At 38.6% G+C, this 21,383-nt stretch overlaps 1 protein-coding gene and 1 pseudogene across 2 annotated transcripts in view; one reads left to right on the plus strand and one right to left on the minus strand.

Annotated features, from left to right (window-relative positions):
• CD47 (CD47 molecule) overlaps positions 1–21,383 on the plus strand; it is a 56,603-nt gene that overhangs the window by 10,460 nt on the left and 24,760 nt on the right. For both annotated transcript variants that reach the window (XM_024120269.1, XM_024120271.3), the window contains exons 2-3: positions 3,272–3,619; positions 13,446–13,535. In XM_024120269.1, coding sequence (XP_023976037.1) covers positions 3,272–3,619; positions 13,446–13,535 — 438 coding nt within the window. The remainder of the gene's footprint in view (positions 1–3,271; positions 3,620–13,445; positions 13,536–21,383) is intronic.
• Positions 9,850–10,894, minus strand: LOC102995015 (mitochondrial intermembrane space import and assembly protein 40-like; annotated as a pseudogene).

Genomic DNA, 21,383 nt, shown 5'->3' on the forward strand with positions numbered 1-21,383 from the left:
CTCCCGTTGCGGAGCGCAGGCTCCGGACGCGCAGGCTCAGCGGCCATGGCTCACGAGCCTAGCCGGTCCACGGCATGTGGGATCTTCCCAGACCGGGGCACGAACCCGTGTGCCCTGCATCATCAGGCGGAGTCTCAACCACTGCGCCACCAAGGAAGCCTACTTAATAGCTTTTTAACAGATGTTTATAGAGGATGAAGTTGTAGTTAACAGCTGATGGAGCAACATTTTTGGACTATCTTTATTTATTAATTATTAGTGCAAGGATTATTCAAATTATAGTTTATCCAGGTCAATTTCACTTTGAAGTTTATTGACAGCGTTTATTCTACTTAAATTGCTTCAGCTATAAAAATGTTTGCATTAGTATTATAACAAATAACAGTGTAATCAGTGCTTTCTGTATTCTTTAGAAAATTCATTTTCTAAACCTAAGTTATGAAATCGTGGAGTGCTTGCTGACTGCTCCTTACTTACTTAGAAGCGGTCTTACCACTTCTAAAAAAGATCGCTGGGATAACTTAGCTCTTCACTTGTATCTCTTTAATTAGAGGATAATTTTTAGAAGGTAAAATCTTGACTCAAACAAATATAAAATGAACATGTGTCAAAGTTTTTATTTCACATTAATAAGCAAACCAGCAAGACGGTACAACCATCTTGGTTTTAAAAGGGAATTGGAAGAATAGACACATGTACATATGGGAAATCAGGAATGGTGAAATGAATTTGTGAGCAAATGCAAAATTGGTCAGTGTCCTCAGCACAATAAAATGTAATTTTTTTTTTTTTTTTTTTTTTTTTTTTTTTTTTGGCCACGCTGCAAGGCATGCAGGATCTTAGTTCCCCAACCCGGGATCAAACCCGTGCCCCCTGAAGTGGAAGCACTGAGTCTTAAGCACTAGACCGCCAGGGAAGTCCCTAAAATGTAATTGTTTAAGTTCCTCTCTTCCACCAGGTGGAAATCAATGGCAGAACAAAGTTTATTTGTATCTCTATGCATATGAATCATTCGCATTACCATCAGTTTTCTACAACTCACAAAATTGTAAAAGCAGCCCAGTCTTAGCAAAAGGCACAAGCCCCTATAGAATCAGATATTCCAAAAGGATCTGTCAGACAGTGCCCAGCACTCCGCTGAAAGGACTCTCAGTAATCTTTTTGTCCATTTCAAAATCGTTGACCATATTTTCTGACACTTTCCTTCCTAATTCCAGCATCATAGCCACTTTCTTCTCTCCTTGTACACCGTAGTCTCCCCCTAATGCTTATTTCTCAGGGGAAATAATTTACAACTCCAAGGTTTTGAAGAATGCAGTTGGAAGTCCAGGTTTTGCCTGGGGCTTCCTGATATTTGGGTGGCTAGAAATATAAAGAACTAGGGAGAGGTGAGCTATGGATGCCCACAGGATTGATTCAGACTGCAGATTCCCAGAAATGTAACAATTTAGACCTGACAGTCAGAGAAGGTCTGGAGCATTACATTAAAATGCTGTATAGTGCTTAGTTTTTATAGTATCATCCTACATATTTATAGCACAGTATTGTTTAGAGAGCACTTGCCAATATATTTTCTCCTGTGATGCTGACCACAATTCTGTGAAGCAGCCCAGTGTTTGTTTTTGATCCTCTTACTTACAGAGAGTAAACCAAGGCATAAGAGAAGTTAAGTGGATTGCTTAAGGTCGCGTACTGAAAAATGACAGAGATGGGATTTGTTCTCAGGCTTCGTGAACATTGTTCGGTTCATATTCCACTCTGCATCCTAGCATTCAATTCAGTGGGCATTTATTGAATAGTAATTATGTTCCTAGAGTAATAACATCCTATGCCCCGATGAAGGAAAAAATCTTAAAGATGAATGATTAAACTTGAGGTTTTATTTGTATTTGTTAGTGCTTTTTTTGAGAGAAACACCAATGAACTACTTAGATGAAAGAGCTGATAAATGGCTGAAGAATATGGAAGACAACTACAATTTCTCTACATTTTTGCACATTCTAGATGAAAGATAATGCATTTCTCAATCCCTCTTTTATAAGGCAACAACCAGTAGTTTATCCTGTTGAAAAGAGTTGATGGAATATATGCTACTTATTAGCAGTATCTGCTCTTGGTTTCAACTTGCATCTTTTTTTTTTTTTAACATTTTTATTGGAGTATAATTGCTTTACAATGGTGTGTTAGTTTCTGCTTTATAACAAAGTTAACCAGTTATACATACACATATGTCCCCATGTCTCCTCCCTCTTGCATCTCCCTCCCACCCTCCCTATCCCACCCCTCCCGGTGGTCACAAAGCACAGAGGTGATCTCCCTGTGCTATGCGGCAGCTTCCCACTAGCTATCTAATTTACATTTGGTAGTGTATATATGTCCCTGCCACTCTCTCACTTCGTCACAGCTTACCCTTCCCCCTCCCCATGTCCTCAAGTCCATGCTCTAGTAGGTCTGTGTTTTATTCCCATCCTTATTTTGGTTGGTTTATGGTTTCTAGAAGGAAGGGATACCTGATATACGTTTGGAAGTTGTTCCTTAGTTTCAATGAAATGTGGGAGTGGGAAAATACCATTCAGTTGTGTATAATCTTTTATAATACTCGCATACAAAATGTCTGTTGCTGTCTGTATTTTGCAATGGGAAAATAGCCATAGAGAATGTTTTTTTTTTCTCCTTAGCATTCTGAGACTTTCCATCCTAGTGGAAAGATGTGATGTGATTCATGTGATTTACTTTTTATATTTAAGTACAGTAGAGCCTGACACCTTTTTTGGAAATGCAACATAGGGATAGAGATAAACTTCATATCAGTTTAGCAAGTTCCATTTGGAGGAGTGTATAGAAGTTAATACTGAATATAATATTTGGTTTTATTTTCTGTTTAAAATTTTCTCATAGTAAGGATAATATCTTTCTACATATATCAGAAGACAGTAATGATTACTTCAAAGCTTCCAAAGCCAGATACTACACCGTCATGTTCTAACACAGTTGCTGAATTTATTCCCAAGATGTGTGAGAATGTATATTTTGTTTTACTGGGAATGAATAAGGAAGAGGTGTACAGTGTTGTCTATCAGCTGTGCATGTTAATATTAAAATAATTTGTTTCTTTTTTTAACCTTGCCCATCTTCTCTTCTCTATAGCTGCTTGCTTGCTTAAGTGAACAATAGAAGTAATTCTCTTTATCTTAAGGATTTGTAATATACATAAAATCTCATAGTATAGAATTCTGTAATGAAATGAAACAATTTTATTTCTCTTTTCCAGGTTCAGCTCAGCTAATATTTAATACAACCAAATCTGTAGAATACACCGTTTGCAATCAAACTGTTGTCATCCCATGTTTTGTTAATAACATGGAGGCGAAGAGCATTGCTGAATTGTATGTCAAGTGGAAATTTAAAGGAAAAGACATTTTCATCTTTGATGGAGGTCAGCAAAGGTCCAAGCCCAGCGATAACTTTACTAGTGCAAAAATCTCACCATCAGAATTACTAAATGGCATTGCCTCTTTGACGATGGATAAACATGATGCCGTCTTAGGAAACTACACTTGTGAAGTAACAGAATTAAGCAGAGAAGGTGAAACCATCGTAGAGCTAAAATATCGTGTTGGTAAGACTTCTATGAAGTTTCCCTTTTATTTCTCCTGAAGCAACATGGTCCTGTTAGAAAGGGGGGTAAAATGGGGCCACCGACTCGTTTGAATCAAAAAGCAGACTATTAATAATAAATGTTGATGGAATGTTTAGCAGCTTTAAGATCATGAGTTTTATCTTATATGCTCTTCTGCTTTTCACAGTAAATCTCCTTTGTTGTTTGTTAATTTGTACATTGTGTGGTTCTCAAACTTTTTGTCTGAGGACTGTTATATTGTGGTGAGCAGTCGGGGGGTCATCTACTCTGCATTTCTGTTTGCTGCCATCAAAAGTACTTTCTTTCATGTAATTAATTTTCAAGGCTTTTTCCAATTATTTTGCCTTTTTTTTAACCTTACACTTTGATCAAGGGTTGACAAATCCCAGCCATGCTTCCTCTGGAAAGAACAGATTAGGAGGAGAATCAGAATATTAAAAATCAGGTTATCATAGATGATTCCTTGAGGTTTCCTGTGCTTAGCCTTGCTTTGTTATTTTTTTCCCTTGGCCAAGATGTGGGAGAGCTAGGGATCCAATTTAATTTATTTATTTATAATTATTTAAATTATAGCACCATGATTCTGCCCTTTCTTCACAAACTTGAGTTGGTGAGTTGCATAAAGCAGTAAAGTTACCTGAAGTAAGTTTAAAGTCTCCTTTCTTTCTATTCTTTGCTGTGCCAGCTGAGTTCTTCAACCACACAGAAGTACATTTCAACCTCCTATTTTGAAAGCTCTATTTAGAATCACTAGACATATTACCGATCTCAGGATTAGACCATACCTTAAGAACCTCTGCTTTCAATGGGGTCAGATCAGTTCAGTTGGATCTGCTGTTTGCCTCTGTTCTTCTCGCATGTACTGTTAACTAAATGTCTGTTACCACATTGGGAATGGGGTGCTCAGGGTGATAGAATATTTTGACATTGCTTAGGATTAGGAAACAACAGATCTGAGTTATATCCCCTATTCTGCAACTTAACTGTTCACCCTTATGGTATGGAGAAGTTACTTTGCCAAGTCAAGTTACCTCATCTCTAAAATGGGGATGAAAATAGATACTTGCTTTTATGTATTCTACAGTCTAATGAGCACCAAATGAGATCCCTTGTGTACAAGTGCTTTGTGAACCAAAGTGCTTTGCAGATGTAAATTGTGTTCTTGGAGTGTTTGTTTTATGAAGGAAGGTATCAGGTTGCTGAAGCTGGCCTGGGGTGTTGTGAGAGGGAGGGCAGGAGATGGCTTAGAGTAGGCTAGCAGAATCTGGAAGGCTTTTCTGCTCAGAAATCTCTCTTACACTGTAACTTTTATTAATTTGGGCTGAAGAGCTTTTTTCTTGATTTTAGAGTATACCTTTCATCAGGAGTCTAATCTGGAATTGGATAACCTAATAGCTAGTTGAAAGTTCTGAAGGAATGTACAGCTTCATTGGAATGAAAAAACAAGGCATAGGGACCAGTAATTTTTTAGTGTAGTGTAGGTCACTGGGTGGTAAACTCGAAATATGAGACTTGAAAGGCCAGAAGGTGGAATGAAAATGGATGATAAAGTAATACCAACATCTGAGATGAAGAGAAAGTTTATAATTTTGTGTGTGATTGTTTCATCTTTCTTTATTTTCAAAGTACCCTATAAAAATATGAACTGTGTTTACTCTGGGACCATTCAAATGAGGAGGTACTGTTTCACTGTAGAGAATGTAGAAAATTCTACAAGAGGTCACAGACATTTGGCTTTGCATTCATTTTTATTTTTTGAAATACTTATAGATTCACAGGAAGTTGCAAAGATAGAACAGAGGGGTGCTGGGGGTGCTGGGTACTCTTCACTCAGTTACCCCAATGGTTGGTTACCTCATATAATGATACCAAAATATCAAAACTTGGAAGTTGACAATGGTACAATGTATGTATATTCTTTGTCATTTTATGATATGTATATTTATGTAACTACCACCACAATCAGCATATAAAACTATTTCATTTGCACAAAGCTCTCCCTCATGCTAACCTGGCAAGCACTAATTTGTTCTCCATGTCTATACTTTGGTCATTTCAACAGTGTAATGTAAATGGAATCATATAGTATGTAATCTTTTGAGATTGGCTTTTTACACTCAGCACAGTACCCTTGAGATCAATCCAAGTTGTGTCTGTATTAATAGTTTGTTCTCTTTCTCTCTCTTTTTTGGCTAAGTAGTATCCCATGGTATGGGTATATCACAGCTTGTTTAACTGTTCACCTATCGTAGGACATTTTGGGTGTTTCCAGTTTTTGGCTGTTACAAATGGAGTTGCTGTGAACTACCATATAGAGGTTTTTAGGTGCACATAATCTTCATTCCTCTGAATAAATGCCCAGAAGTACAATTACTCAGCTGTATGCAAGTGTATGCTTAGTTGTTTGTTTGTTTGTTTTAACATCTCTATTGGAGTATAATTGCTTTACAGTGGTGTGTTAGTTTCTACTGTATAACAAAGTGAAGGAAACTGCCAAACTGTTTTGCAGAGTGGTTGTACCATTTTACATTCCCATCAGCAACATATGAGTGATCTAGTTTCTTCACATCCTTGCCAGCATCTACTGTTGTCATGTCATTATTTTGTACCCATTTTTTACTGGAAAAAAAAACCAAAAAACCTCTCTGCACAAAAAGTTAATTGGAGCAGGACTCTTATAGTGGAATACAAATGTATTGTGATAATGAGACTTACCCATCATGGGGACTTTGGGGATTTAGGCAATAGAAACCATTTTTACAGTGTGGTACTTTTTCACAAATATAGGCATAAGTGAGGAATAGAAATTGCGTAATAGAGAATTCCACTTAGTAGAATGTGAATTAAGGGTGACCATTCTTTGTGCCCTTTTTTTGGAGCACAGTATTTTAGAAATACTACCTATGAGATATGTATACCTCTCTATGAGATTTTATATACCTCTGGTGCCTACGTATAGTATAGTACCATGGATGGAGCACAGGACTTGAATTTAGAAAGCTTTTTCTATACATTACCATTTTCTAGTTTAAGAAAATTTGGATAAAAAACTCAACCTGTCTGGCCCTCTGTTTTTTATCTGTAAGATGGGAATACCATTTCCATCACAGGCTTGTTCAAAATATCTTGCTTACTTAACAAAGATTTATTGAGCACCTACTATGTGTCAGGCACTGTGCTAGGCACTGTGGATTCATTGATGATGAAGACATAATCCCTACTTTCAAGGAAGTGATAGTACAAAAGAACAGTAAAATAATCTTACATTTATTAGGGCACAGATAGTTTATGTATATGTGCCAGATAGTTTATGTATATTGTGTCCTGAACTCAAGAACTCTAGGAGATAGGTACAGGTCTTACCATTTAACAGATGAGGAAGCCTGAGAGATTTAAGGTAGTTGTTCAAGACCAGAGTCATATCCAGGATTTTAACCTAGATCTGTCTGTCTTTAAAACCAGTATGTTTACCACCGCTGTATATAGTTTCTGTGGAAACACCTTGTAAACAACCAGATTACTAAATGTAAATAATAATAGTTTTAAAATGTGTTATTAATATTTATATTTATAGTATTAATGATACAAAAACTTGGAGGCTTAAAATTTTACTTTTTTCTGCGTAAGCTATTAGGGTTTTGTTTTTAAAGGTCTGTTCAAGTTTAGCAAAGTTGCCATTTCCATTACCATCATCATGAGATACGTTATGTTCATAATGTTGACATGAAGGCATTTTGAGATCCTCGTGTTAGTTTTCAAGTGCATGTACAAACAACTACAAATGTAGCAGCTTTAAACAGCACCCATTTATTAGCTCACCACTTTGTAGATCACAATTCTGGTCATGGTATGACTGGGTTCTCCAATCTTACGAGGCTAAAAGCAAGGTGTTAGCAGGCTGTGTTCTCATCAGGAGCTCAGGGTCTTGTTCCAAGCACACATGGTTTTGGCAGAATTCAATTCCGTGTGATTGTAGGACTGAGGTCCCTGTTTCTCTGCTGGATGTCTGATGGGGGCTTCTCTTAGCTCCTAGAGGTTGTTCCCATTCCTTGCCACACAGCATCTCCCATATTTAAAGCCAACTAAGGAGAATCCTCCTCTTGTTGAATCCCTCTCGAACATGTTGAATTTCTTTTGCTAGAACAATCCCAAACCCTTTTAAGTTCTTATTTGGTCTGCCCCCTCTCCCTCAAGAATAATCACTCTTTCAAAGTCAACTGATTGGGGGCCTTAATTACATTTAGCAAAATCTCTTTGCCATATGAAACAATATAATCACGGGAATGAAATCCATCATATTCACAGTCCCATCCCTCCCTCCAGGGGAGAGAATTTAAAAAGGCTGCTTGCAGGGGGCAGGGTGTTTGGGGGCTACCTTAGAATTCTGGCTTTGATTAACTAGCTGGGGACTATATCCTAGCCAAGTCAATACAGCAAAAAAAAAACAAAACCCATCACAGTCCTGAAGCATCAAGTAAAAATTTGGCTTGAATTTTAGTGTCAGAAATTTTATCATGATCCTTCTCTGTGGAAACGTGTTCTCTGTGCATGGAGGTGTACCTTGTATATATTTGAAGGAGAGGCACACTTAATTGATTAGAGTGATTTTTTGCCTCTTTCAGGTCATCCCATTTTGTACACAATGATAAGAGAAATGAGGTCCTGCGTTTTTATAATGTTTAAACTTGGAAGCACAATTTAAGCACTTATCCACAGACCACATCCTCTTAGTATCATTTCGTTGCCTTTCCACTAGTAAGTTTATTTTCCACTCTACCTGACCAGGAATTGGAGAATAATGGGCATAGTTGTCAGACGTAGCTTGGGTGGAATAAGAGTTTGGCTGACTTTGGATCATCTTTCTTAATCCTGGGGTGGAAAAATATCTAATATTGTTCTTAGTCCATTTTAAGCTTAATTAATTTTCTTAGTGCCATAGAAACTCAGAACTGAAAGGGACCTTAGAGAAGTATCTTGTCTCCCTCTCCCCTTGGGAAACAAAGAGTTAGTCGTCTGACAGTACTAATTACTCTAACAAATCAGTAGCTTAATGAGCAGATACATAGTTTTATATAAAACATTGGGTTTTTCCCTAGCATCTCACTTGATACTCAAAGATCCAATTCAGTGATCCTTAAACTTTTCCCCCCTTAACAAATTAGAGAGAGGTAACATGTTCATGTCAGTGAGAGAAGACAAATTAGAGCAGGGGGATGTAGCAGTGATTTTAAATTGAGAGACTTGTGGGTCACCCCACCCCTGCCACACACACACACACACACACACACACACAAACACACAAACACACACACAGTTATTGGGGTAGAAGCTGAAAGGGGAGAGTATGTGGCATTTGGATAAACTCCAGGTAATTCTGAGAAGCTCCAGTTAAGAATCACTTAGACAATAATATTTTTTGTTCTATAATCCCACCCTCTGTCTTTGAAATAGCTCATTATTATTTCTGCATAGAGGTATAGAGTCAGCTATTAGTCATCTAGTCTATCTGCCCATGTAATTTCTGAATTACTTCTATCACACCCCAGGTAGTTGGTCATTCAAAACAATTTTTCTTTCAGGTAAAAATCATGCTTTCCTTTTAATTGACACCATTTCCTCTCTCGGGTGCTACTTTGGTAATGATTAGGTCCCCACCTCTCAAGAACATTGCATCTGAACAGGCTGAGGCAGAGCCAATGTGAACACAGACCCCAAACCAGGGCTTTTGGAATAACAAGAACAGAAAAAAACAGCCTTTCTCTTCACTTACAAAGGGAGTCACTCAGAGGATACAAAGCTCTGTTTTCCAAATGTAGAAAACCTGGAGCTCAATGCAAACTGGAAACCAAAATATATCAGAAATGAAGCATAATGCTTCGTCAAATACTCAAGGGCTGATCATCCTGCCTCTTCTACAACGAATGGCCCCACTCCAGCATTTTTAAAGGAAGATGTTTTGTTTCTATTTCGCTTTCCAACTAGGTATAAAATCTACTAAAAGGGATACAAGGAATCAGAATAAATCAGCTCACTCACAAGAGACACTCCCAGATAATGAGTTTTGGTTGCTGAGATTATTCAGCACGTTATTTCAAAGTGGCAAAATTCAGGACAATATGAGAAGAGAATTCAAAAGTGGCAGCTACATTCACTGATAGGTTATGTGAGACACACATACATACAACCCATTTTTCAGTGTATATGTCAAGGGGCCAAGACCCCTGATCAGCACAGTAAGTTATTTTGTACAGTACAGTGCACAGAACAACAGAGGGAGAGACAATTTCTTGGAGAGGTTCATCCTCTCTGACGGAGGCTGGAGCCCAGCGCGCCCCGGGCCTTCATTAGCTGCACCCCTCCTCTTTTTTGGTTGTGGTGGCCTCAGAGGCAGCCGTTTCCTCTAATCGATCCGCTGGCTTCTCCTCCTTCTGGGGATAGAGGTCCGGGTACTTCTGCATGCACTCCTGCATGGGCCGGAACTGGTCTACACAGTCGGACCCCTTGACATCCGCTGTGCTGCAGGGGAAGCAGGAAAAGGCCGCCTTGAACTGTTCCCCACACGCCCCGCTGGCCATGCCCCCAAGGCACGGGCAGTTCCAGCTGATGATGTCTCCGTGGGGCAGGATCAGTCCGTGCTCCTCGTACGGATCATGGGGTCGTCAGCTTCGCGTTGCCTGGGGTTTCATGGTCTTCTTTGGTCACAAATATGATTCGATCCTTCCCTTCCTGCCGGCAGTAGGCCACAGTGCAGCCCGGCGCTCCGACCTCCAGGTGACCGTGGCATTGTGGGGCGGCCTATCGCTGCGACCTCTTGCTGTGACCTCTCCGCTGCGGGGCGGGCGGCTTGGAGGCCCACGCGGACTCGCCCCCTCCCATTCAAATTTTTACCTAAGCGCATGACAGGATGGGACTGTTACTGCCCAGAGGATGTTAGTCTATTATCAGGCAGTTCCAGTTCTTCCTGAAGTCAAGCTAAAACTTGCAACCCTGCAATTTCTCACCCACTAGGAGGTATGGTATTTCTCTTCCAAGTCTATTCTTCTCTAAGGTAAAAGTCCCCAGTTCCTTCAGCCATTGCGCATGGTTTCAGCATCCCTATTCTAGTCACTTTACTTTGGGAGGATTCCCTATTATGTCTTTAAATTTGATGAGTAACTGAACTCAGGACTGCATCTGTGGGCCGTGTCCTACCTTCCTGCTACTACCTGATGGCTGCATTAACTTTCTTGTAGGTCCTGCTTCTCTAGAATCCATTCCCTTCAAGGCTGCCCAGGAAGATTTTAAATAAATCAGGTCACTTTTCTTCCCTCCTTGAAGGTTTCCGATCACTTTTCATTGCTTATAGAATAAAATCCAAACTTTCTTAACAAGCTGAGAAGACTTTTCCCACCTTAACAAATTAGAGAGAGGTAACAGGTAATTAGAGAGTTCTTAATCCCAGCAATCTCTTTCCATCTCATCTTGTATCATTAAATTCTAGTTACACTGGCCATCATTCAGTTGCTCCAACTTGCTGTTCCTTTGGCATATCTTCTCCCCTGTCCTCACATGGCAGGCTCTTTCCAGTCCAAGGCTCAGGGCCAGTTCCTCTCCCCATGAGGCCTTATGACCCACAAGAGTCTGTTCTTCAGCCCCTCCCCCTCCTCAAGCCCGTAGCCCCACCTGGCTTATTCACTGCTAGATCTCAGGTACCTAGAAGAGTACCCTACCCATGGTGGGCTTTCAATACATGTTTGTGTAATAAGTGAAAAATGAGTGATCAGACCAGGTCAAACTTAATTCTTATTATCACTGGTAGATTTCTATTAATATATGCTAAGACTGTTGAAGAGTGTTCTGTTGTGTAAGGAGGGAGGCCAGTGAAGAAAGAACATTTCATTGTCAGCCCATCTTGAACACGAGATCAGATTCTGGCTGTATCTTGAAGGTAGCAACCACAGGATTTAGTGTCAGGCCAGAAGTGAGGTGTGAGAGAAGTCAAGGAGTCAAGGATGACCCCAAGGTTCTTAGCTTGAGCAACTGGAGAAATGGGGTCACCACTACTGAAATGGGGAAAACTGAGAGGGTAGGTTTGCTGAAGGAGTAGGGAGAGGAGTGTCAGGAGTCTGCTTGGGACATGAAGATTTAAGATACTTAAGACCCTTAATTCTCTAGGCCTCAGTTTCCTCAATGATAAGGAGGCGTGTAATAGTTGTGAGGATTTGAGGAGTTAATGTACACAACTCAAAAAAAATAATAAAGCAAGTAGAGAAAAATAGGTTAAGAATAGTCATTAGATCATTGAGCTTTTACCAAATCCTCTGGGCATTAGATATGAAAAACTAAAGATGATTCATGAAGGTTTTTCCTGGTAGGATTTTAGACTGAATTGAAAGGGGTTTTCTTTGGTATAGGAAGATGCTCAGTAATTCAGTTGGAAGTTAAGGTATGAAGTCAGAGTATCTGAAAACATCTGTCTCTTGGTAGAGATCTGCAACCATGAGATCATCCACCCCCCGACCCCAAAAAACTGTCTTTCATTCACTCACTATTTTTTGACTATTGGAACCTTCAGCAACAAACCAATTGAGTCTCTACTATGTGTAGCGCAAAATGCTAGATTATGGAAAGTTAATTAATATCTGTGAGATAGAGTTCATAATGTTATATTCTGTGGATTGTTGTGAACATTTACCAGAGCTTAACATTATAAGCTAACACAAGAAATGCATGGCTAGTATTACTGTATGAAAGCCCACAAGTTTTCTTGCATGCTGATACAGAGGCAGAGCAGTGGAAGATTTGAAAATGTGCACAGCACATTCCCTCTTTACAGTCAAACTTTGAAATGCTTTCAGTGCATTTACTTGGCTTTATTGTTGGAGAAGAAATTTCACAGGTAAAATTATCGTATTAAGAGTTGATAAGATGCAATTAAACTTAATTTTTCAAAAGTTCTCAACAAATCTTTTTGAAGACTTAAAATCACAATTTCCTTTATATAGAACATATCATTTCATATTATCATTCTCTAGGTAACTTGTAAACCACTTAATACCTAAAGCCCCTCATGTTACTTTATATGTAAACAATCATTTGAAGCCTAATTATTCATAAATACATCTTCTATTCCAGAGTAAGTTTGAGAAAAGCTAGGGCTCACATCTATCTTGGTTTTAGTCAGAGTAAGGTGACGGTACCCAGTTGTACAACTTCCTCACTTTGATACCCTGAGTAAGTCTTTACAGAAAGACTTCATTGTTGGTTTAAGGTAAATTCTTGGCATGTTACACATACAGGTGTTCACTGTAGGAGCACATAATAATAATTGTAGTTAATGTTTACTGAGCACTTGGTAAGTGCCGAGATTTGTTTTAGGCCCTTTTCATGTATTAACTTCATTAACAATCACAACAGTCCAGTTGTCCCAGTGTAACAATGAGGACAGTGAAGAACAGAGAGGTGTTAAGACTTTGTCCAAGATCACAGAGACTGTAAGTTAGGGTTGGGTTTCAAAGCCAGGCGCTGTAGCTGCAGAACCTTGTTCTCAGCTCCTGTACCGTATTACCTCCTTCCAGAAGTCATAGGTTAGGGAAAATGTGGTGAAAACCACTTAAAGAACTAGTTTCTTGTCTCATAAGTAAAATTTGCTGTATAAGTTAAATTATATGTATAATTTGTTACTTAATTATTTTAAGACCAAAGTTTTAATTAATTGTTTTTATTTTCCATCTCCACAATAAAATATATTGTTCACTATTCATGGGCAGGAGTTACAGTGATTATAGTAAATGTTAATTGTGATTTTTGTTTTCTCTTTTCCCAGTTTCATGGTTTTCTCCAGATGAAAATATCCTCACTGTTATTTTCCCAATTTTGGCTATACTTCTGTTCTGGGGACAGTTTGGTGTTGTGAGTAAGTACTTATTTCTATTTTTCATTTATGTTTTAGTGGTTAAATTGTTATTTCTGGCAGGCAATGCTGGTGAAATATTTTATTTAACCAAATTGTATTAGCAAGCATAATAACGTGGTAAATAAGAATATACAGTCAATATTAATATTCTCCTTGAAGTCTATATTGTTCCTCATATTTTGCTTCAGTTCACTTTTAATTCCTAAGAAAGTTTTTTTTTCCCTTAACTTCTTAAGAATGAACATTGGGAATCCTGATAATAACAATACCTTTGACTCAGCTGGTTTTAATGTTTACAGAGCACTTACACATACATTATTTTCTTTGGTAAAGAGATGGTTACAGCCTACATTGGCGTTGACAAGATAGGATGACGTAGAAGGAGCGATCAAGATGGCGGAATAGGAAGCCCCTGAGCTTACTTGCTCCCACGGCACACCAAAGTTACAACTACTTACAGAGCAACTGTCTCTGAGAATGACCTAAAGACTAACAGAGAAGGTACTCTGCAATTAAAGATATAAAGAAGAAACCACAACAAGATGAGTAGGAGGGGCAGAGGTATGGTCTTGTCAGGACCCACACTTAAGGGTCCTTAAATAGGAGGAAAATCACAACAATGGAGATCCTCCCCGAGGACTGAGGGGGTCAAGCCCCACATCCAGCTCCCCATCCTGGGGGTCCTAAACCATGAATACAAATGCCCAAAACGTCTGACTTTGAATACCTGTGGGACTTATGTTTGGGAGAACCAGAGGGCTGTAGGATACCAAGACTTTGCTCTTAAAGGGTGTGCACAGAAACTTACTTGCTCCAAGTCCCAGCACAGAGGCAGCAGTTTGCCAGGTGTCTGAGTCAGACCCACTTGCTTATCTTGGAGAGCCTCACTGAAGAGACAGGAGGCAGCTGGGATTCCCCCCGGAAGTGAGATGCTGGTGGCAGCCATTTTTGTGATCTCGTTCTACCACTCTGACACCTGCACTGGTGGGCACCATGTTGGAATCCTCCCTCTAGCATATTAGCTCTGGGGGCCGGCACAGCCTACCAGCAATCATGCGACTTGTAGCAGTTGCATGCTGACAGGTTGCACGGCCAGCAGTACTGGGGAGCCTATCCTATCCACCAGTGTGCCCACAGGAGTTGGCCTCACACACAATAAAAGGGCACAAACAGCCCACATAGGGGATACCCCTGGAGCATCTGCCTCTGGTAGCCATAGGGAAGCTTGCTGCTGGGCCCCATAGGACATCTACATAAGGCTACTTTTCTAAGATTGGGAGATGTAATGGACCTACCTAATACATAGAAATATACAGAGAATTAGGCAGTATGAGGAGACAGAGGAATATGTTTCAAACGAAAGAACAAGAAAAACCTCTCAGAAAAAGAGCTAAATGAAACAGAGATAAGCAATCTACCTGATAATGAGTTTAAGGTAATGATCATAAAGATGCTTACGGAACTCTGGAGAAGAGTGGATGAACACAGTGAGAACTTCAACAAAGAGTTAGAAAATAGAAAAAAGAGGGCTTCCCTGGTGGTGCAGTGGTTGGGAGTCCGCCTGCCAATGTGGGGGACATGGGTTTGAGCCCTGGTCTGGGAAGATCCCACATGCCGCGGAGTGGCTAGGCCCATGCGCCGCAACTACTGAGCCTGCGCTCTGGAGCCCACGAGCCACAAGCAATCTACCTGATAATGAGTTTAAGGTAATGATCATAAAGATGCTTACGGAACTCTGGAGAAGAGTGGATGAACACAGTGAGAACTTCAACAAAGAGTTAGAAAATAGAAAAAAGAGGGCTTCCCTGGTGGTGCAGTGGTTGGGAGTCCGCCTGCCAATGTGGGGGACATGGGTTTGAGCCCTGGTCTGGGAAGATCCCACATGCCGCGGAGTGGCTAGGCCCATGCGCCGCAACTACTGAGCCTGCGCTCTGGAGCCCACGAGCCACAACTACTGAAGCCTGTGTGCCACAACTACTGAAGCCCACGTGCCTGGAGCCTGTGCTCTGCAACAAAGAAGCCACCACAATGAGGGGCCCGCACACTACAATGAAGAGTAGCCCCCGCTCTCAGCAACTAGAGAGAACCTGCGTGCAGCGGCGAAGACCCAATGCAGCCAAAAATTAAATGAATGAATAAATAAATAAATTTATTTAAAAAAAAAAAGAATCCATCAGAACTGAAGAATACAATAACTGAAGTGAAAAATACATTAGAGGGGATCAACAGTAGATTAGATGATACAGAAGGACAGATCAGTGATCTGGAATACAGAGTACTAGAAATCACTCAAACTGAACAGAAAAAAAGAATTTTTAAAATGAGGATAGTTTGAGGGACTTTTGAGACAACATCAGGCATACTAACATTCACATTATAGGGGTCCCAGAAGGAGGAGAGAGAGAGAAAGGGACAGAAAATGTATTTGAAGAAATAATGGCTAAAACTTCCCTAATCTGGGGGATGAAAGAGATATTCAGGTCCAGGAAGCATAGAGAGTCCCAAGAAAGATGAATTCAAAGAGATCCACACCAAGACATATCATGATTAAAATGATAGAAGTTAAAGATAAGAAAGAGTTTTAAAGGCAGCAAAAGAAAAGCAACACTAGTCACAATCGTGGGAATTCCCATAATGTTATCAGCCAATTTTTCAGCAGGAATTTTACAGGCCAGAAGGGAATGACATGCTGTATTTAAAATGCTGAAAGGAAAAATCTTACCACCAAAAATATTCTACCTGACAAGGTTGTCATTCAGAAATGAAGGAGAGAGAAAGAATTTCCCAGACAAGCAAAAACTAAGAGTTCATCACCACCTTACAAGCTGGTTCATAAACCAGCCTTACAATAAATGTTAAAGGGTCTTCTTTAAGTGGAGAAGACAAGGTCATAACTGGAGATAAGAAAGTATATGAAAGGAAAACTCTCACTGCTAAGGCAAATATATAGTAAAGGCAGTGGATTGTCACTTAAAAATTGAATGTTAAATGAAAAAAGTTGTAAAATCAAGTATAACTACAGTAAGCATTATTTGTGTGTACAAAATAGAAAGATGTAAATATGACATCAAAAACATAAAACATGGTTGGGGGGAGTAAAAGCATAGTTTTCAGAATGTGTTTGAACTTAAGTGACTATCAGCTTAAAGCAATCTGCTGTGTATATAGGTTCATGTATATAAACCTCATGGTAACCACAAACCAAAAACCTATAATAGCTACACAAAAAGTAAAGGGGAAGGAACCGAAACACAAAACTAAAGAAAATCATCAAACCACGAGGGAAGAAACTAAAAGACGAAAGGAACAGACAAGAACTACAGAAGCAACCAGAAAACAATTAACAAAATGACAATAAAAGTGCATACGTATCAGTAACCACTTTCAATGTAAATGGACTAAATGCTCCAATCAGAAGACACAGGATGGCTGAATGGACACAAGAACAAGACCCATCTATATGCTGCCTACGAAAGATTCACTTCAAACCTAAAGACATACATGCACTGAAAGTGAAAGGATGGAAAAATATGTTCCTTACAAATGGAAACAAAAAGAAAGCTGAGGTAGCAGTTCTCATATCAAGGAATATAGACTTTAAAACAAAGACTTTAAGGGAAGACAAAAAAAAAAAAGGTGTTACATAAGGATAAAGGGATGAATCCAAGAAGAGGATATAACATTCATAAGTATTTATGCACTCAACAAAAGAGCACCTAAATATATAAAGCAACTAGTATAGGAAAATTGACAATAATACAATAGCTGGGGACTTTGATACTCCACTTACATCCGTGGATAGATCATCTACACAGAAAATTAATAAGAAAATATTGGCCTTAAATGACACATCAGATTTGATGGAATTAATAGACATATGTAGAACATTCCATTCAAAACCAACAGAATACACACTCTTTTCAAGTGCACGTGAAATACTCTCCAAGGTAGATCACATGCTAAGCCACAAAACCAGTCTCAGTAAATTTAAAAAGATTGAAATCATATCAAGCATCTTTTCCTATCACAACAGTATGAAACTAGAAATCAGTTACAAGAAGAAAAATGGAAAAAACACAAACAAGTGGAGGCTAAACAACATGCTACTAAACAACCATTGGGTCACTGAAGAAATCAAAGAGGAAATTTAAAAATACCTGGGACAAGTGAAAATGGAAACACAATGATCCAAAATCTTTGCATTGCAGCAAAGGCAGTTCTAAGAGGGAAGTTTATGGTGATACAGGCCTACATCAAGAAATAAGAAAAATCTCAGGTAAACAGTATACCCTTATACCTAAAGGAACTAGAAAAGAGGAACCAACAAAGCCCAAAAGTAGTAGAAAGAAGGAAATAGTAAAGATCAGAGCAAAAATAAATGAAAAAAAAGACTTAAAAAGAACAGTAAAAAAAGTTCAGTGAAACTAAGAGCTGGCTTTTTGAAAAGATAAAATTTATGAACCTTTAAGCCAGACTCATCAAGAAAAAAAGAGAAAGGGCCCAAATAAATAGAATAAGAAATGAAAGAGAAATTACAATTGACACCACAAAAATACAAAGGATCATAAGAGATTATTACTAACAGTTATACACCAGCCAATTAGACAACCTAGAAGAGATACATAAATTCTTAAAAACGCACAATCTTCCAAGATTGAATCTGGAAGAGATAGAAAATCTGAGCAGTCCAATTACTAGAAGTGAAATTGAATTAGTAATCAAAAAACTCTGAACAGACAAAAGTCTGGGAGCAGATAGTTTCACAGGTGAATCTACTAAACATTTAAAGAAGAGTTATTACCTATCCTTCTCAAGCTATTCCAAAAAAATAGAAGAAGGAATATCCTCAAATTTGTTCTGTGAAGCCAGATTTACCCTGATACTAAAACCAGTCAAAGACACTAGAAAAAAAAAAATAATACAGGACAATATCCCTGATGAACATAGATGCAAAAATCCTTGACAAAATACTAGCAAAACGAATTCAGCAGTACATTAAAAGGATCATAGGCCACAATCACGTGGGATTTATCCCAGGAACGCAAGGATGTTTCAATATCCACAAATTAATTTAACATGATACACCACATTAGCAAGACAAAAGAAAAATATCATTTGATTATCTCAATTGATGCAGAAAGAGCAGTTGACAAAATCCAACATCCATTTACGATAAACACTCAACAGGGTGGGTGTACACCCAAGATAATAAAGCCCACGTATAACAAACCCACAGCTAACATCATATTCAATGGAGAAAAACTGAAGCCTTTTCCTCTAAGGTCAGAAACAAGACAGGATGCCCACTCTCACTACTTTTATTCAACATTGTATAGGAAGTCCTAGCCACAGCAATCAGACAAGAAAAGAGATAAAAGGCATCCAAATTGGAAAGGCAAAAGTAAAACTGTCATATTTACGTATAACAGGATGCTACATATAGAAAAGCCTAAAGACTCCATGGAAAAAATGTTAGAACTGGTAAATGAATTCAGTAAGTGGTAGCATACAAAATCAATATACAGAAATCTGTTGTATATCTATATATTAAGAATGAACTATCAGAAAGAGAAATTAAGAAAGCAATCCCATTTACAATTGCATCAAAAAGAATAAATTTAACCAAGGAGGTGAAAGACCTGTACTCTGAAAACTATAAGACACTGATGAAAGAAATTGAAGACAACACAGACAAATGGAAAGATATTCTGTGCTCATAGATTGAAAGAATTAATATCGTTAAAAGGTCCATACTACCCAAAGCAATCTACAGATTTAATGAATCCCTATCAAAATACCAATGGCATTTTTTAAAGAACTGGAACACATAATCTTAAAATCTTCATGGAAACACAAAAGACCCTGTATAAGCAATCTTAAGAAAGAAGAACAAAGCTGCAGGTTATCACTCTCTTTGATTTCAAACTATACCACAAAGCTTTAGTAATCACAACTGTATGTTACTGGCACAAAAACAGACACACAGATCAATGGAACAGAATAGAGAGCCCAGAAAGAAACCCACACACTTAAGGTCAACTAATTTACAATAAAGGAGCCAAGACTATACAGTGGGGGAAAGACAGTCTCTCTTCAATAAATGGTGTTGGTAAAACTGGACAGGTATGTGGAAAAGAATGATACTGGACTACTTTCAGTAGTCTAAACTTTTAAACTTCATTTATTGATTTGTTTGTTGTTTGTTTATTGGCTGTGTTGGGTCTTCGTTGGTGCATGCAGGCTTTCTCTAGTTGCCATGAGCGGGGGCTACTCTTCGTTGTGGTGCGCAGGCTTCTCATTGCGGTGGCTTCTCTTGTTGTGGAGCATGGGCTCTAGGTGCACAGGCCTCAGTAGTTGTGGCACATGGGCTCAGTGGTTGTGACTCATGAGCTCTAAAGCGCAGGCTCAGTAGTTGTGGAGCACAGGCTTAGTTGCTCCTCAGCACGTGGGATCTTCCCGGACCAGGGCTTAAACCCCTGTCCTCTGCATTGGCAGGCAGATTCTTAACCACGGTGCCAGGGAAGTCCCAAAACTTTTAAACTTTTAAAATGTAAGATTTATTTCTCATCTCCCTATAGCATACTGAAATAGTCATTGAAGGCCAGTAAACATTTATATAAGGCAAGGAGTAATTAATGGCTGATTTCATTTATTTATTTTATTCACTAGTGCAACCTTTATAAAATGAAAGCTAGTAAAATATTGTAGTGGATTGACCTATTATATGTTTCATGAATTTTACTCAGAAGTTTAAGTCATGTGTATCTAAAGTGATACATAAAAATGGAAGGGAGATGACTGATTATGTATTCTAAGGATTCTTTTCAATGTATGGCACTCTGGAAATGCTTTGTGATTTCAAATCTGTTCTCAACTTTTGTCTAAAAGGGCAAAAAAGAGGAAGAAAGGGCTAAGGGAGAAAACTGTCAAGATATTTCACAACTCTTACTTTCAAAACAGTGTCTAAAATTCTTGTGGAAATTTTCTTAGAATTTCAGTAAGTTTTTTATATCAAGAAAAAGACTGGTATAGCACCAAGACCTCATCCACTGATGTTAGGGAAAGCTTTTAACCCTATTTGCAGACTCAGGCCTTAAGGCCTATGTCATATGATTTAAATAGGCAATAGCCTTTTTCTAATATCATGAAATCATTTCACTGAAGTGTGATTTGTTGCATTTGGATTGATTGAACTGTGCTGATCATGACATTACCATTAGTAACATATTATTTTTAGTGGCCTGAACCAGGAGTGTATTCACTATCAGCCATATTCTTACAAAATAAGCTTTACCATTGTTTTTCTGACTTAAAAAAAGTAATACATACCACTTTAGGATACCTTATACAACATAGGAAGTCTAGAGAGAAAACAAAAATCATCTAGAGTCTCACAGCCTGGAAGTAAACTATTGAGGTATTCTAGTGAATTTCTGCTTCCCTTTCTGTCTTTTTTCTTGAAAAAGGAAAAACTATAAATGGACTCATATAGCTTACATACTTGTAAATGCTGATTTGCTTCCCGTGTTTTCAGAAGTCTTTTTGTAGTTGCCTGTGCTCTACTTTTATGGATGTACTATAATTTACTTAACTCTCATCTTGATGGATATTAAGGATATTTCCAAATTTTCTTGATACTATGAAAGTATCTAGTGTTACATACCTTTAGTACATACTGAAGGTATGTAACAGTAGAAATGGCAGAGACGGTATTTTAAGGCTCATGATACATGTTGCCAACATGTTTTCCAGCACCATTGTATCAATTACTACTGCAGGTGAGCATACCTGGCTTTCACCTCACAAGCTTGACATCATTATAATTCTAAAATCTTTGGTAATTCAATG

This window comes from Physeter macrocephalus, chromosome 1 (assembly GCF_002837175.3).
Source record: "Physeter macrocephalus isolate SW-GA chromosome 1, ASM283717v5, whole genome shotgun sequence".
NCBI classification, from domain to species: domain Eukaryota; kingdom Metazoa; phylum Chordata; class Mammalia; order Artiodactyla; family Physeteridae; genus Physeter; species Physeter macrocephalus.